An 18475-nucleotide genomic window follows, 5' to 3' on the forward strand; every position below is an offset into this window, starting at 1 on the left:
AAGCTACGAGCATTTCATGACTTAGATTATGCCGGATGTAAACAGTGCCATTTGGAAATTGGGAAAGCATTTTATCACATTGATCTTTGTGTGGTCAGATGCTTTGAGGGCAGAGGAGAGATCTAGGGTCTAATAGACCCCAACTGACCCCAAGAGTACCTGTCACTACCTATTGCTATCATAGGGGATATTTACATTCCTTGAGATAGCAATAAAAATGATTTAAAAAAATGAAAGGAACAGTTTAAAAATAAAATAAAAAAGCAAAAGAAAAAAAAAAGAAAAAAAAGAAAGAACCCCTGCCCCCCCTGCTCTCGCGCAAAGGCGAACGCAAGTGTCTGTCTGGTGTCATATGTAAACAGCAATTGCACCATGCATGTGAGGTATCACCGCGAAGGTCAGATCGAGGGCAGTAATTTTAGCAGTAGACCTCCTCTGTAAATCTAAAGTGGTAACCTGTAAAGGCTTTTAAAGGCTTTTAAAAATGTATGTAGTTTGTCGCCGCTGCACGTTTGTGCGCAATTTTAAAGCATGTCCTATTTGGTATCCATGTACTCGGCCTAAGATCATATTTTTTATTTCATAAAACATTTGGGCAATGTTGTTTTAGTGCATTCAAATGAAAAAAGTGTGTTTTTAAAAAAAAAAAAAAGCATTTGAAAAATCGCTGCACAAATACTGTGTGCAAAAAAAAAAAATGAAACACCCACCATTTTAATCTGTAGGGCCTTTGCTTTAAAAATATATATAATGCTTGTGGGTTCAAAGTAATTTTCTAGCAAAAAAAAAAAAAATTTCATGTAAACAAAAAGTGTCAGAAAGGGCTTTGTCTTCAAGTGGTTAGAAGAGTGGGTGATGTGGACACAAGCTTCTAAATGTTATGCATATGTGCATAAGATGGCAGAACACTTCAAACCCCCCCAAATGACCCCATTTTGGAAAGTAGACAACCCAAGCTTTTTGGGAGCCTAGCCACGTATGGGACAACGAAAACCAAGCACTGTCTTCAGGCTTTCTAAGGGTGTAAATTTTTTATTTCACTCCTCACTGCCTATCACAGTTTCGGATGCCATGGAATGCCCAGATGGCACAACCCCCCCCCCCCAAATGACTCCATTTTGGAAAGTAGACACCCCACGTTATTTGCTGAGATGCATGTCGAGTCCATGGAATATTTTATATTTTGACACAAGTTGCGGGAAAAAGACAATTTTTTTTTTTGCACAAAGTTGTCATTAAATGATATATTGCTCAAACATGCCGTGGGCATATGTGAAATTACACCCCGAAATACATTCTGTTGCTTCTCCTGAGTACGGGGATACCACATGTGTGAGATTTTTTGGGAGCCTAGGCTTGTTCGGGACCCCGAAAACCAAGCACCGCCTTCATGCTGTGTAAATTTTTGATTTTACTCCTCACTGCCTATCACATGCCATGCAATGCCCAGATAGCACAACCCCCCTCAAAATGACCCCATTTTGGAAAGTAGACACCCCAAGCTATTTGCAGAGAGGTATAGTGAGTATTTTGCAGACCTCTCTTTTTGTCACAAAGTTTTGAAAATTGAAAAAAAAAAATAAAAATGTTTCTTTTCTTTCTTCATTTTCAAAAACAAATGAGAGCAGGAGAAGCAGCAGAATGTATTTTGGGGTGTAATTCCACATATGCCCATGGCATGTTTGAGCAATATATCGTTTAATGACAACTTTGTGCAAAAAAAAAAAAAAATTGTCATTTTCCCGCAACTTGTGGCAAAATATAAAATATTCCATGGACTCAACATGCCTCTCAGCAAATAGCTTGTGGTGTCTACTTTCCAAAATGGGGTCATTTGGAGGGGTTTTGTGCCATCTTGGCATTTTATGGCCTTCAAAACTGTAATAGGTAGTGAGGAGTGAAATCCAAAATTTACGCCCTTAGAAATCCTGAAGGCGGTGCTTGGTTTTCTGGGCCCTGTATGTGGCTTGGCTCCCAAAAAGTCCCACAAATGTTGTATCCCCGTACTCAAGAGAAGCAGCAAAATGTATTTTGGGGTGCAATTCCGCATATAACCATGGCATGTGTGAGCAATATATCATTTAGTGACAACTTTTTGTAAAAAGAAATATATATATTTTTTGTCATTATTCAATCACTTAGGACAAAAAAGTAAATATTTAATGGGCTCAACATGCCTCTCAGAAATTTCCTTGGGGTGTCTACTTTCTAAAATGGGGTCATTTGGGGGGGGGGGCAGGTTGTACTGCCTTTCCATTTTAGCACCTCAAGAAATGAGATAGGCAGTCATAAACTAAAAGTTATGTAAAGTCCAGAAAATATACCCTAGTTGTATACGCTATAACTTTTGCACAAACCAATAAATTTACGCTTATTGACATTTTTTTGACCAAAGACATGTGGCTGAATACATTTTGGCCTAAATGTATGAATACAATTAAGTTTATTGGATTTTTCTTATAACAAAAAGTATAAAACATCATTTTTTTTCCATTTATATCGCAAAAAATTAAAATTGCAGAGGCAATCAAATACCATCAAAAGAAAGCTCTATTTGTGTGAACAAAAGGACGCAAATTTTGTTTGGGTACAGCATTGCATGACCACGCAATTATCAGTTAAAGCAGCGCAGTGCCAAATTGTAAAAAGTCCTCTGGGCTTTAGGCAGCCAAATGGTCCGGGCTTAAGTGTTTAAATGAAAAAGGGTTACTGATGGGAACCACTCAAAGGGGTGTGCCACATCCCAATTGTAACATAGAAAAAGATGAACCCTCTAGGGGTGGGACTTTAAAGGCACTACCATATTCCATAGATATTGTATTCCCTGTGAAAATCCCTGATGAAGGTGACAACAATTCATCTCTGAAACGTTGGGTTAAGGAAGTTGTATCATTTCTCTTTGCATCAATTTTGTACAATTTTTGCCATCCATGGTTATGTATTATATATGTGTACTATTTTATTTATGTTATTTCAATAAATATTTTCTATTTTTCTACTTTTTGTCTATGTGGTAGTGCCTTTAAAGTCCCACCCCTACGGGGTTCCTCTTTTTCTATATACCCTTTTAAATGAACCACAGACACAATGTAAACTGAACACAGCAGACTTCTGTATTGACTAAGGCAAACAATGGGTTTAGAGGTGTCAGTCAGCCAAACCCTGGGACAGCACCCAACGTTGGTCGAGTGGGACACACAGCAGTTAGGTATTTTCAGAATAACAAAGGGAAACAGTAATGAATAACAACACTTGAATATGCAAAGAATGGTAGACACTGAATAATTGAATATGCCCAGAGAGCTCAATGGTGGGGAGGCTATGTCTAGAGAGAGGCTTGACTGCAGGAAACTCTACTCCTATGGGGAAAAGAGGTTAAGCACTATTTGGGCCAGCTCACACCCTTCAGATAATGGAATAAGGGTAGTCAAAGTGTCAGGCCTGAACACAGACTTCACTGGCATATTGGAGCACAATGATGTTGAAGGGAAAATCCTCAAAGAGAATGAGGGGAAGATTCAAGCAGTCAGCAAGCAAGTAGTGGGTATAGAAGAAGTGGCAAGTTCCTTTGCAATCTGGGTTATGATGTCTGTATGCAGCATCTATTTGCTGTGTTGCTGAAGAGAAGGTGATTTGGGCTTAAGGTATTCGGCACACACATGAAGCGATGCAGGGTCTGTACACAAACCAGTGGAAGCATGGATACAGTATGTCAGTCCAATGTGAACACAGCAGTCCAGGTTGGTGCCTGCAGTGTGCTCCCCTGATCACCAACAGGAGGGACAGAAGATCTTGTAATGTTGCACAGCGGTGCAAGTTCACCCATGCAGGGATAGCAATGGCTCACAGGGCCTGGTAGGCCACAGTCCCAGAATCTGGGTGGCAGCTCTAATACTTACTGATGGATCCCGTAGAGAAGAGAGAGTGGGCACGCCAAAAACAGCTCTTTAAATAGCCTTTCACATAATCTCCCTTTCAACTAGAAACTTACTGGCAGATGTAGTCTAAGAGAGACACAGGACTACAAAGCCCCACAGTCCTTTGCTTCTCGGCTCAGGAATATGATACAAGCAGTATGAGTGCAGCAATAGAGGGAGAAACTGGAACGGTCTGCAGAACAAGCACCCTTGGAACTCTAGGCATGGTCCCACTCACAATGTCCAGGGACAGCTTCCAAACCCGTTTCCCACGACACTCTTTAGTGAAAGGCCTAGTGAAAGAGTGTCGTGGGAAACGGGTTTGGAAGCTGTCCCTGGACATTGTGAGTGGGACCATGCACATGCAGCACATGCAGAAACCTGACAGCAACAGTTCTTAAGTAACACATGCTGCATCTCAGGGGCAGAGGCCTCAAGTGCCCTCCCAAATATGTATATTCTACCCAACCATACCTTCTGGGCGGCCCCTCTCAGGGGTTGGCTGAAGTCAGATAAATATTCTTAACCCAGTTGCTAAACTTCCTACTCTATTTCTGGAAACTTTTTGCAATGACAGACAGGCACAATCAACCACCAGGCTTAGGAAGACCTGACCAGACCTAGAAAATAAATTGCCATTCAGGTGAGAACAGCAACGCCTAAAACTAAATTTATCCAGCCTAAGGCAGGATAAAGGCAGGGCACTACATCGATGTTCAGTATCTTACAATAGGCCTTTTCATGTGTCTCCCATATTAAGACCTCCTCTTGCATCAAGGGGGAAGTTCACCCCGCAAAAAAAACTCTTGAGGCACTTGAAAACTCACAGCATATTCACAATTTGTTCCACAATGTCAGCTAGTGATGCATTGACCCAGTAGGCCAGCTTAAATATGCATTTAGTATGGTAGATGAACTCCTCTTAGAAACTAGCATGTGATTGATAGTGTTTATACAGTAGTTGGAGTTCTGTTTAGGTAGCTGATCAATAAAACACATCATATCACAGAAGATTAGTATATAATAGTGTTCCGCGCTTAGGACGGGCTTATAACCGAACTGCAGCCCCCCTAAAAGGGAAAGCACCAATGGTGCAATCCAATAATTGTGTAGTCTAAAGAAATAGGGGATTGGCGCTGTTCACTAATAGAGAATGATAATGAATAAATCAATAAACTATATAAACTGCTAACAAAAGGAAAACATAACCCCTCAATGTTGGGTGGATAAAAAGTGTAACAGAATACAAATAATTATTGAAAATTGTGCTAAGAATGGTCAAAAGATGTGCAGAATACCTAAATTGCAAAAATTGTTATCACAAAATAAAGTTGGTAAAATAAAACACCAAGCATTAATAAAGGTGAATGATCAATCAGGTGTATAAAAAAAAAAAAAAAAAAGAAAAAATTTTGTATGTGTGCAATGAAAGATATGGGTGGGTATACCTAAAAAAGAGGGCAAAACACCGTGTTGCCCACTAAAAATAAATATGTATACTGGTAAAGCTGAATCGTGTTGGAAAATTTATATGTGAAAAAATGTGAAAAAATGTAAGAATATATATAAAAATGTGAAAATATGTATAAAAAGAAAAAACAATCGGCATGTGATGTGCAGACAATCTGAGTGCACAAAAAACAAAAAAGTGAAAAAACCAAAAAGAAAATAAGAGTCCCAGCAACCAGATCAATTATTAAAAAATATATATAGAAAGTCTTTATATCCGTGAATAAAAAACAGTTCTTATGCAGCCAGCTGATATATCTTCAAAGGTTGCGGATAGGTCTATCCCAATAAATATATGTTGTCCCGTGTGGAGTCCCCTCTAGTGCCCCCACTCACCAGAGTGCCCAACCCCTGCAGGGGTAATGAGCATGTAGATGATCAGATGATCCAAGCGGTCGGTGTCCCCTTCACCACCTAATTTCCACCTGTGTCACCCGATCACTTTCAAAAGGCATCCATCCGGAACAATTACCATGTGCAGGGAGAAGAGAAGAGCCTCATAGTGTGATTCCGAATATATATTTATTAAACTCAAGTCAACAACAAAAAGAAATGAACAAAATAAAAAACAAAATAAAAAACTCAGAGGTTAAAAGAAAATGGCACTATGCCGGCTGGCTCCACATGAGAAGCCGCAGACAGTGCAATGTGAGCGGCTTGCGTTCCACAGCCGTCTGCTGGAACCGGAAGTACAAAGCAAAACACAAATAAGAAAGGACGTATGCGTACCAGGAGGCCACATCTTACGCGTTTCGGGCGCCTCAGATGACGTCTTGATGACGAAACGCGTAAGGCGTGGCCTCCTGGTACGCATACGTCCTTTCTTATTTGTGTTTTGCTTTGTACTTCCGGTTCCGGCAGACGGCTGTGGAACGCAAGCCGCTCACATTGCACTGTCTGCGGCTTCTCATGTGGAGCCAGCCGGCATAGTGCCATTTTCTTTTAACCTCTGAGTTTTTTATTTTGTTTTTTATTTTGTTCATTTCTTTTTGTTGTTGACTTGAGTTTAATAAATATATATTCGGAATCACACTATGAGGCTCTTCTCTTCTCCCTGCACATGGTAATTGTTCCGGATGGATGCCTTTTGAAAGTGATCGGGTGACACAGGTGGAAATTAGGTGGTGAAGGGGACACCGACCGCTTGGATCATCTGATCATCTACATGCTCATTACCCCTGCAGGGGTTGGGCACTCTGGTGAGTGGGGGCACTAGAGGGGACTCCACACGGGACAACATATATTTATTGGGATAGACCTATCCGCAACCTTTGAAGATATATCAGCTGGCTGCATAAGAACTGTTTTTTATTCACGGATATAAAGACTTTCTATATATATTTTTTAATAATTGATCTGGTTGCTGGGACTCTTATTTTCTTTTTGGTTTTTTCACTTTTTTGTTTTTTGTGCACTCAGATTGTCTGCACATCACATGCCGATTGTTTTTTCTTTTTATACATATTTTCACATTTTTATATATATTCTTACATTTTTTCACATTTTTTTCACATATAAATTTTCCAACACGATTCAGCTTTACCAGTATACATATTTATTTTTAGTGGGCAACACGGTGTTTTGCCCTCTTTTTTAGGTATACCCACCCATATCTTTCATTGCACACATACAAAATTTTTTCTTTTTTTTTTTTTTTTTTTTTTTTTTTTTTTTACACCTGATTGATCATTCACCTTTATTAATGCTTGGTGTTTTATTTTACCAACTTTATTTTGTGATAACAATTTTTGCAATTTAGGTATTCTGCACATCTTTTGACCATTCTTAGCACAATTTTCAATAATTATTTGTATTCTGTTACACTTTTTATCCACCCAACATTGAGGGGTTATGTTTTCCTTTTGTTAGCAGTTTATATAGTTTATTGATTTATTCATTATCATTCTCTATTAGTGAACAGCGCCAATCCCCTATATCACAGAAGATTGTCTATTATCTGTATCATAAACTTTATAAATGTGGATTTATAGTATACAATTTGTTTATATATATGGAATCAGTTTAATGGAATTAAATGCATTTGTATATACAAATCATTAGGATTCAGATGTCATCAAAATGATATGTTTTAACTGGATCAATCATTTTTTGAGGTATGCAGTTTACAAAGCAGCATTTCCAAATGCATATTTGACTTAAAACGGTGTTCCACCCAAAAATTGAGCTTCCGCTTTAAGTGATGGTGACCCCCTGACAGGTCACATTTGGCATGCCATTTTTTTTTGGGGGGGGGGGGGGGGGAATGCCCAGTTTTTATGGACACCCAGCTCCCACTTCCTCCTCTGGCTCTGTGGCGCCGGAAGGAAGTTCACTTCTCCCCCCCTCCCTCCCTGCAATCTTCTGGGATACTTCACAGGTCCCAGAAGATTGCCCGACCATTCACATCGCGCAGCATGCGCCTGGCTGTGAAGCCACAGCCAGGTGCCCACAGTTAGAATGTTGGCACCTCGGAGAGGAGGGGGAGAGGAGCAGGGCTTCGTGAGCCTGCATCGCTGGACCATAGGACAGGTGAGTAGCCGATTATTAAAAGTCAGCAGCTACACTTTTTGTAGCTGCTGACTTTTAAAAGGGTCCAGTTTACTTTAGTCTAGCTTACTAACTACTAATTATTTGCACTTAGGCAATAAGAGATTTTGTGAGATCAGTCAATGGGGACTTTGCTAATAATTGTTTCATATAAACATAGTATCTTATAACAATTTCATTGTGGTTTCAACTGAAAACAGTTTTCCAGGTTCATAAAATTCTTCATGTTGTGACAAAACAGACATGTTTTTATAGTCCATTGCAAGGAAACCTGAAAATGAAAATTTATGATCTTGTTGTGGCCAGTAAAGATTTTATTTGCCCCTCTTATTTGTGACATGCATTTCTCAATCACTCTGACTAAGCCATTTTTATGCTCTATGTATAATTCCATTTGTTGTGCGAAAAATTATGCTTTGGGTGTACAATTTATCTTAAAAGATCAGCACTGATTTATAAAACGTTTTGTAGTAACCTGCATAATTAGCTAAGATGGAATACCCTTGATGATGAGAAATAAAGGGACCTCCAACAGGGACAGGGCATGATTGAATAATAAGTCCTCATGCACACGGACGTTTTTACAGCTGCTTTTTTGAGCTTTTTTTGCAGCTTAAAAAGGCCTGTCTATGTTAGTCTATGGCTTCATGCCCACCTAGGCGTTTTTGAGCTGCAAGTGGCATAGGCGTTTTTAAGCTGTAAAAAAAACCCAGGACCAGTGTGTTCTGAGAGACGTTTTTCAGCTGTAAAAATGCTCTAACGCTAAAAAACGCTCAAAAACCCTTAAAAACGTCATTCACCAACGTTTTTTAGCGTTTTTGATCCATTGAAAAAAAAAAAAAAAAAATTTTGAAAAAAAAAAAAACGCTCAAAAACGCTAAAAAACGCTAAAAAACGCTAATGCAAAAACGCTGAAAAAAGCTGAAAAAAGTTAAAAAAAATCACTGCAAAGATACTGGCGTTTTCATAACGTTTTTTTAACAGCCTGTGTGCATGAGGGCTAATGATTACATTGTGATCAGTTTTTCTATGACCTGCATGGGGATAGGTTAACTGAATCAGTTCTGAAGATTGTGAAAAACGAATTGTGTATATTCTAGAGACTAATAACATTTGCATTTCACTGGATTGACAACTTCATTTTTCTAACTGATTCTCTCATCGATATAACTGATTGAAATGCTCACATCACATTCATTTCAAAGAGAGTACAGTAGCTTCACAAGAGATTTTTAATCTCCAGATTTAGCAGTTGATCAAACATGGTTGTGAGAAGCTGAAATGTCAAACTGTATTCTTTAAAGTTTATTACACAAACTTGAATCAGAGCAAGTGATTATCTCTAAACAATTACTTATTTATGAGATTTTTTTTTCAATTTTCTAATTGCACCCATGTAAAATTAACATGATGAGACTAATCTTTTAACAAGTACTCAACTATTCTGTGAATTACTTTTCTTCCTTGGATTTTTTTTTTTCAGTCTCACTCTGTATGTGCATTGTAGTTTTATTTATTTAGAATAGCATACAACACACAGTATAGTTGCACCACAACTCAATTTTTGTGCTCTATGTTACAAAAGGTGCACATCCAGTTTTTGTTAAATTGGCTGCCTTAAAGCAATGCATGTACATGCGCAAAATATGGCTTGCTAACATGTGTACTCTAAAGTTATTTTCATTCTCTAATAGCTTCAGCCCAACGTTGTGATATTAATTAAAGGTACATTATATTATATAATTATTCTACAAAAAGAATCCATACACATCCTCTACTTAATGGCCCTGTAATCTATTTTTTATGAAATTTCTTACTGTATTTTTCTGTCCTCTTTTAATGTACCCCATGAGCAGTGTTAATTTTGGCAGCAAATTTCGATTTAGTTTTAGTCTTAGTCTTAGGACTAAAATGGCATTTTAGTTTCAGTCCCATTTTAGTCTTTTGCAATTGTTTTAGTTTTAGTCGTATTTAGTCGACTAAATCTCCAGTACATTTTAGTCGACTAAAATGTCCTACGTTTTAGTCGACTAAAATCTCCAGTATATTTTAGTCGTCTGAAATCTAATGGGTGTAATTCAATTGGAATGCATTAGTTAAAAATTCTCTACAATTTGCAAACTCATTATATACTGCTGGAGTGAAAAATCTAATATGTTATTATTACATTAGGGTATGAACATGCACTACAGACCAGTGTTAATTTTGAAGTCAAATTTCAATTTAGTCTTAGTCTTAGTCTTTTTACTAAAATGGCATTTTAGTTTTAGTCCCATTTTAGTCTCTTGACTAAAATGCCATTTTAGTTTTAGTCGTATATTAGTCATTTCAGTTGTTTTAGATTTAGTCGTGTTTTAGTCGACTAAAATAATATTCATTTAGTCGACTAAAATGTTTTAGTCGTTTCAGTCGACAATATTAACACAGCCAATGAGCTCCCAAACCTTTTTTTCCTCACATATTTGCTTTGTTTGGAACAAGCAGTGCATAGTAGTTGCAGTCATGTTCACTGCAGTATGCAAAATACCAAGTCCCATAGTCCATAGTCCATCTTGGGAGGGAGCAAGAGAAGGCAGCTATAGTCTTACTTTCAGTGGGACCATGAAGAACAAACATAGCCACCCTCTAACAGGAAGTCATATATCCGCAGGAAAAAAAAAGAAATCAGGGATGTGGATGAGGCTTAGAACAATAGAAGGTACTTTTTGAGTTAAAGTGATACTAAACACACACTGTTTAATGTGCATTGCCCCTTTTATTTCGGTATATGGATGATGGAACTGTAATTATTTTATTTAAAAAAAATCTACATGTACCTTTTTCCTAATTGATATACAGCTGTCACATGACCAAAGATCTTTCCCAGCCTATCTGCAGGAAAACATAAGCAGGAGGAGCTTCTAGTCCTCTGCTGCCGGTCTCATGTTCAAAATAAAAAAACAGCCTTTGGAATACAGGAAAAAGAAATAATTAATGTCAATAAACTGTTTTAAATTGTCATACAGATATCTTTTTGAAAGCAAAACTTTATTATATTTTGGCAATAACATGGTGTGGGTGAATTTCTGCCAGTCACCGGCTGTGTTACGCCCCTCCAGCCAGTGTCTTAGAATAACAGGGAGGTAAAACCTCCATCATTCAAGATGTAAAATTCCACCCCCATGTGTTTGGCTGGTTAGTGGGGATGAAGCAGGAGGAGGGAGGAAGTGGGCTGTCATTTACCATTGTGTACACACACACACATGTGTGACACATGGGTTGCTCAAAAGTGATAGGGAGGAAATGCTCAGCATAGAAACTCACTGAAATATGTGCATGAACAGAGTTGTCACCACAGCTATACAATCTTTAGCTGAATTGAGAACAGCAGGATCAAACAGGCTTTGTGCAGAATACAGAAAATGTATCTCATAGTGATTGAGTGAGTATGAACAGCATGTAATACACCATTTATTGATAGTTTTTTTATGATGTGGGTTTAGTGGCATTTTAAGAGTTCATACGTGAATAGAATTTTCTTTTTTAAATCAAAGTTTAATTTCACTTTAAGTCTCATATCTTCTACTAGTTAGCACAAAACATTGCCTAAGGCTAGGTTCACACTTGTGCAGGTCCTGTGTGCCATGCATAAACATAAAGGGAAATAACGGTTCCTGGTAAGGTATATCCGCATTTTAAGAGTACATGCGTGAATAGAATATTCTTTTTTAAATCAAAGTTTAGTTTCACTTTAAGTCTCATATCTTCTACTAGTTAGCACAAAACATTGCCTAAGGCTAGGTTCACATTGTGCAGGTACTGTGTGCCATGCATAAACATAAAGGGAAATAATGGTTCCTGGTAAGGTATATCCACAGAGATATGTTGATTATTATCACCCTTAGACCACTCACCACAGTCGGATGCTGTAGCCAATCCAAACAAGGCATACAAGAGGAAACCCAGGTAAGGCTACCTGGGTAAGAAAAGTGGCTACTGAGGCACCTGTGTGCCCTGCTTGTTCAGGCACAGCAGCCCATTCATTTGAATAAGATGATGTACCTGTGGGAAACACAGGGAAAAAGTGATGCGGCACCATGCGGTTTAAAACACTCAAAAACACCAATGTGTGCGGGTGGCACACCTGTGCATCTGCTAAAGAGCAATACATATTCATTTCTGGTCATGGGAACTCATGCAATTAGCACATGTTTCCCAGCCTGTGTATGTGCAAACCTAGCCTAGTTGTGAACTCACCTTACTCTTACTTTACATAAACCTAAACACCTCACCTAAACACACAGACATCAGTTTTTTAACCCCTTACGGCCTGTAGTCTGTTTAAAAACATTGCCCAACACAATGTCCTCTACTATCCATTAAGTCCTAAAAATCCTTCCCTTTGAGAAATCGTAGCCCACCCTTCACCCAGTTGTTGATTCTTAATCATTGACAGCCAGGGTTTCCACTAATGACTAGGAACCAACCAGAATAGTTTCTGATTGTGTGATCCCTATATATTAGGCTTCACTGATAAAAAAAGCCCTAAGCCTGCAGATGAACGCAAGTTGCAGTGTACAGTATCTGTGGTCAGATCCATTTTTTGATAGTGTAACTGGCCAGATCCATTTTTAGTGCATTAAGGTGTGTTTTCAGGACATGAAAAATGAATGAGCTGCCTTGATACATGATAACGCATTGTAAAAAAGACATTATTATGCATTGAACACATAGTCTGCAGAGACATCAAAAAGTTTAGCATATGATAAAAATGACTAAAATTTTTTTATCTGAAAATTATAATAACTGGATGAGATAAAGTTTTCATAAAATTTTAGTTTCAATATTTATAAGGCTGGGTTCCAAGCTGAAGCAGCAGGTGGATTGAGACCAGACATCCAGCAGCAATAAGTTATTCATTCTTATTTTCCAGGAGCATGCTGCCCAGCCTAAGAAAGAGGTATTTTTATATAGGCAGTAATAAATGAACTGATGACACAGGGAATGGTTAAGGGGTAGACAATCTCCAAGCTATATATAGACATGTTTTATTGAAGGAAAGAAACACAAGGCTTGTATTTGGTAGCATTACATTCCAAAAATAAAAAGGAAAACGAATAAATAAATAATGCAAATAACAAACTATGTAACAAAGAAGTGATACTTAACAAATTAGTTACATTATTTTGATCAGTTATCAATGTAACAAAATATCAGCAATCAGGGAAGCAGCAGCTGCAGGGAGCGATCTCTACTAATATTATGTGTGAGCTTTCAAAATGACAGCTAGTCTCATTAGTAGGGATGAGCTTTGAGTTCGAGTCGAACTCATGTTTGACTCGAACATCGGCTGTTCGCCAGTTCGTCGAACAGCGAACAATTTGGGGTGTTTGCGGCAAATTCGAAAGCCGCGGAACACCATTTAAAAGTCTATGGGAGAAATCAAAAGTGCTAATTTTAAAGGGTTATATGCATGGTATTGTCATAAAAAGTGTTTGGGGACCTGGGTCCTGCCCCAGGGGACATGGATCAATGCAAAAAAAAGTTTTAAAAACGGCCGTTTTTTCAGGAGCAGTGATTTTAATAATGTTTAAAGTGAAACAATAAAAGTATAATATTCCTTTAAATTCCATACCTGGGGGGTGTCTATAGTATGCCTGTAAAGGGGCGCATGTTTCCCGTGTTTAGAACAGTCTGACAGCAAATGACATTTCAAAGGAAAAAAAGTCATTTAAAACTACTCGCGGCTATTAATGAATTGCCGGTCCGACAATACACATAAAAGTTTATTGATAAAAAAACGGCATGGGAATTCCCCACAGGGGAACCCTGAACCAAAATTAAAAAAAAAAAAAATTACGTGGGGGTCCCCCTAAATTCCATACCAGGCCCTTCAGGTCTGGTATGGATATTAAGGGGAACCCCGGCCAAAATTAAAAAAAAAAAATGGCGTGGGGTCCCCCTCAAAATCTATACCAGACCCTTCAGGTCTGGTATGGATTTTAAGGGGAACCCGATGCCAAAATTTAAAAAAATGGCGTGGGGTCCCCCCAAAAATCCATACCAGACCCTTGTCCGAGCATGCAACGTGGCAGGCTGCAGGAAAAGAGGGGGATGAGAGAGCGCCCCCCTCCTGAACCGTACCAGGCCACATGCCCTCAACATTGGGAGGGTGCTTTGGGGTAGCCCCTCAAAACACCTTGTCCCCATGTTGATGGGGACAAGGGCCTCATCCCCACAACCCTTGCCCAGTGGTTGTGGGGGTCTGCGGGCGGGGGGCTTATCGGAATATGGTAGCCCCCTTTAACAAGGGGACCCCCAGATCCTGGCCCTCCCCCCTGTGTGAAATGGTAAGGGGGTACAGAAGTACCCCTACCATTTCACAAAAAATTTAAAAAATGTTAAAAATTACAAGAGACAGTTTTTGACAATTCCTTTATTTAAATGCTTCTTCTTTCTTCTATCTTCTATCTTCTATCTTCCTTCGGTTTCTTCCTCCATCTTCTTCTTCTTCTGGTTCTTCTGGGTCTTCCTCTGGTGTTCTCGTCCAGCATCTTCCTCCACGGCGCCGGTGTCTTCTCCTCGGGCCGCTCCACATACATGATGGCATGATGGGAGGCTCCCACTGTGTGACGCTTCTCCTCTTCTGACGGTTCTTAAATAACAGGGGGGCAGGGCCACCCAGTGACCCCGCCCCCCTCTGATGCACGGGAACTTGACAGGGACTTCCCTGTGGCATTCCCCGTGATGTCAGAGGGGGATAGTGTCACCCGTTACGTAACCCCACCCCCTTCCGACGTCATGGGGAATGCCACAGGGAAGTCCCCGTCAAGTCCCCGTGTGTCAGAGGGGGGCAGGTCACCGGGTGGCCCCGCCCCCTTTAATTAAGAACTGTCAGAAGAGGAGAAGCGTCACACAGCAGGAGCCTCCCATCATGCCATCATGTATGTGGAGCGGCCCGAGGAGAAGAAGGGAAGAAGACGCTGGCACTGCGGAGGAAGATGCCGGAGGAGAACACCGGAGGAAGAACCAGAAGAACCAGAAGAAGAAGAAGATGGAGGAAGAAACCGAAGGAAGATAGAAGATAGAAGAAAGAAGATAGAAGATAGAAGAAAGAAGAAGCATTTAAAAAAAGGAATTGTCAAAAACTGTCTCTTGTCATTTTTAACATTTTTGACACTTTTTTGTGAAATGGTAGGGGTACTTTTGTACCCCCTTACCATTTCACACAGGGGGGAGGGTCGGGATCTGGGGGTCCCTTTGTTAAAGGGGGCTTCCATTTTCCGATAAGCCCCCCACCCGCAGACCCCCACAACTCCCGGGCAAGGGTTGTGGGGATGAGGCCCTTGTCCCCATCAACATGGGGACAAGGTATTTTGGGGCGGCTACCCCAAAGCACCCTCCCAATGTTGAGGACATGTGGCCTGGTACGGTTCAGGAGGCCTTTTCCTGCGGCCTGCCAGGTTGCGTGCTCAGATAATTGTCTGGTATGGATTTTTGGGGGGACCCCACTCCATTTTTTTTTTTAATTTTGGCGCGGGGTTCCCCTTAAAATCCATACCAGACCTCAGGAAAATGAATGCTGCCACCACATATAAAGACTGGTATACTACAATACATTAAATTTGTTCTTGGGTATACATAAACATGTAAGCAACTGTCTTTCAGGATGTCTATATATGGCAGAAGGTTTGTAAGTGTTTAAAGCGACTCACATGTTACAAATGTGCAATCAGGCACACTTATGCTTAGGTATGCATGTACCTGCAGGATATTTCAATGTCCCGATGCACTCACATTCCAGGCCATTCTGAATGAATAAATCTTCAACAATTCCATCCAAACTGACAGTCCCCCACCCTCCACACATTCCTATTGGTCTATGACTTTGGAAACCTACCTCATTGATAAATACAGAAGGAATGTATGTGAGGTAGGAGGGGGGGAGGCAAGCTCCATTAGTACCTGGCAGTGCCGCAGCTTTGCCCACTCAGAATGGCCTGGCATTTGGCCGTAGAAGTGGGTAATGAAAGCTGCTTCAGGTATATACAGGCACCTCTACCTTCCCGTTCATCACACAAAGTGATTGTAAAGCCTTTTTTTTTTTTTTTTAAACTGTACTTACTTTTTTACTTTCTTTTTTAGTTAAAAAAGATGTTATACTTACTAACTCTGTGCAATGGTATTGCACAGAGTGGCCCCTTACTTCCTTTTGTTGTGTTCCTCACCGGAGCTATCGGCTCCACGCCATGTGCTATGCGGACAAATGTGTGGACATGTCCTGATCTGGTCTGTGTGTGTCCATGGACACATACAGCGCAGCTTGGACATGCCCCCCAGTCCCTCCTCACATGATTTGACTGGCAGCAGCCGAAGCCATTGGCTCCTGCTACTGCCTGAGTCTCCTGTGAGACTAGGAAAAGGGGAGAGAAGAGCTGCAGCTGGGTACAGCATTGGAACGAGAGACAACTCAGTTTAGGGAGGGGGTGGCACAACAATTGGTAAAATGTTTTTTTTACCTTATTGCAAGGAATAATTTATAAATAAAATAAAAATAAGAAAAAAAATTAATGGACTAATAAAACGGTGTGGCATTAACAGTCTTCTTTCTTTATTTTCTTTTTCTTTTAAACCAAAACAGATTACGGATACTGTAGGTGAAGGAGTTTTTGACATTTTTTCAAACATCCAATTTGTTAACATCAGTGGAATAATCAAATCTAAAGATCCGAGTGTTGGCGTTATCACCCGGAGCCCTGAACTGAAGTATTTATATTCCTGTAGCTATCCTCTTGAATATCTTATGAACAACACTAGGCTGGATGTGTAAGTACAAGACAATAAATCAGTAGTAATGGTATTATCTATTTATAAAGAACCATGCTGTGCACCTATTTTGTTTCCAGAAATTATATGTTAACACTTTATGCAGCACTTTAAATAGTTCAAAGAGCCATTTTCATCAGTCTTGTTCATCAACCAAATCTAATGTCCATTTCACACATGCACACTATAGGAATAAAAGGAAAAAAGGAAAAGAGGTCACACCAGCCTTGTGCATTATCCTTAGTAAATTTATTTATAAAAACAGATAATAACTATTCACAAACATGTGAAGAAAAAATGCTTTTTTAAAATGCCTTCGAGTGATGGCAATCGATCCAGGTTCAACAGCCTCTAGATGGTGCAGGAGAGCACATGAGGACCACTGCTGGCCTATAGGAAGCATATGGAAAAAAAAACAATGAGCCTACCTATATTTTCTTGGATCTTAAAAGAAAATCTAGAAGATAACAGGTTTGATTAATTAAAGGCCAACAGACTGTTCACTTTTTCCACAAAGCTTAGTGAATGAGGCGAAGCTCTGCTGAATTCCATCATTCAATTATATATAAGCAAAAATGCTGTCTTTTTATTTTTCTTGCATGGGATTGAGTATTTCTTGCATAGTGAAAGTTGGGGTAGCTTCCCTTGCAAAGTGAACAGGGTATTTGCCTTTTATAAATCAAACCCAATGTCACTAGAGTGCAAAGAAAGATACTGTGTTGTCTATGTTAAATTAGTCATCAATTATTAATTATAAAGATCAAGTAATTTGATGTGTCTTGCCCTTACCATATGTATGGTTAAAAGTGGCACATATATGCAGTCACACTTTTATAACATGCAGTTACATTTATGAGTTACATCCAATAAGTGAGCATAGGGTTTGAAAGTGGATCTTTATACAGTAGGTATACAGTCCAATTTGTTCACATTAGAAACAAAAATGCACAATTTGCCTACTTTATCAAGATGTCAATAGGCATAACACTGTAATTAGATTCAGCCAAATACTACAGGATGTTTCATATCAATTTCGTAACTATTCAATGTTTACCACAAAATCCAATGTTTTATGTCAAAATTGTTGTATTAAGAGTAGTTTAAATGGTACTGCAGGCAAACAGAAAACCTGTTAAGTAATTGCTTTGATTTTTTACCACCTCCACCATATGAGAGCAGATGACACACCTATGCCACCTATCTGCTTCCAGCCTGCTAATTGAATAGTAAATCTGTATCACCAGCTCTTTCCAATGAGCTGATACGGGAAGCTGTAAGTTTGAATCAGGACTACTAAAGTGAACGTCTTGTCCTTTCATTGTGGCAAGGATGTATATTACAAGAAAGGCTGATAAATGGACAGGAAACGGAGCAGGCTACAATCCTATTGATTTTAGAGGGGTTCTGTTTTGATATCTAAACCTCTTTGAAGTGCACCAAACCCTGCTCGAACAAACCCAGTGAAGTTTGGCTCTTCACTATTGGTGACCACAGACAATGACTGGGAGATATATATTCCTGAGTAAATTCCCTGGAAAATTAGGCTCCATAGTACCAGAAATCATGCTTACCTCACCTATACCCCAACCCATTTTTATAGAGCAAACGTCCCCAATGCAGGTTTAGTGTTTCAGTAATGTAAAAGCAAACCTTCTCCCTTTCCTCATGAAAATACACATTATTCTGTCTTTGAATAC

At 39.4% G+C, this 18475-nt stretch overlaps 1 protein-coding gene across 1 annotated transcript in view; it reads left to right on the plus strand.

The window, feature by feature from the left end:
- LOC141126960 (zona pellucida-like domain-containing protein 1) overlaps positions 1–18475 on the plus strand; it is a 72318-nt gene that overhangs the window by 17628 nt on the left and 36215 nt on the right. The window contains exon 4 of the mRNA XM_073613044.1: positions 16594–16778. Coding sequence (XP_073469145.1) covers positions 16594–16778 — 185 coding nt within the window. The remainder of the gene's footprint in view (positions 1–16593; positions 16779–18475) is intronic.

This window comes from Aquarana catesbeiana, linkage group LG02 (assembly GCF_042186555.1).
Source record: "Aquarana catesbeiana isolate 2022-GZ linkage group LG02, ASM4218655v1, whole genome shotgun sequence".
Classification (NCBI taxonomy): domain Eukaryota; kingdom Metazoa; phylum Chordata; class Amphibia; order Anura; family Ranidae; genus Aquarana; species Aquarana catesbeiana.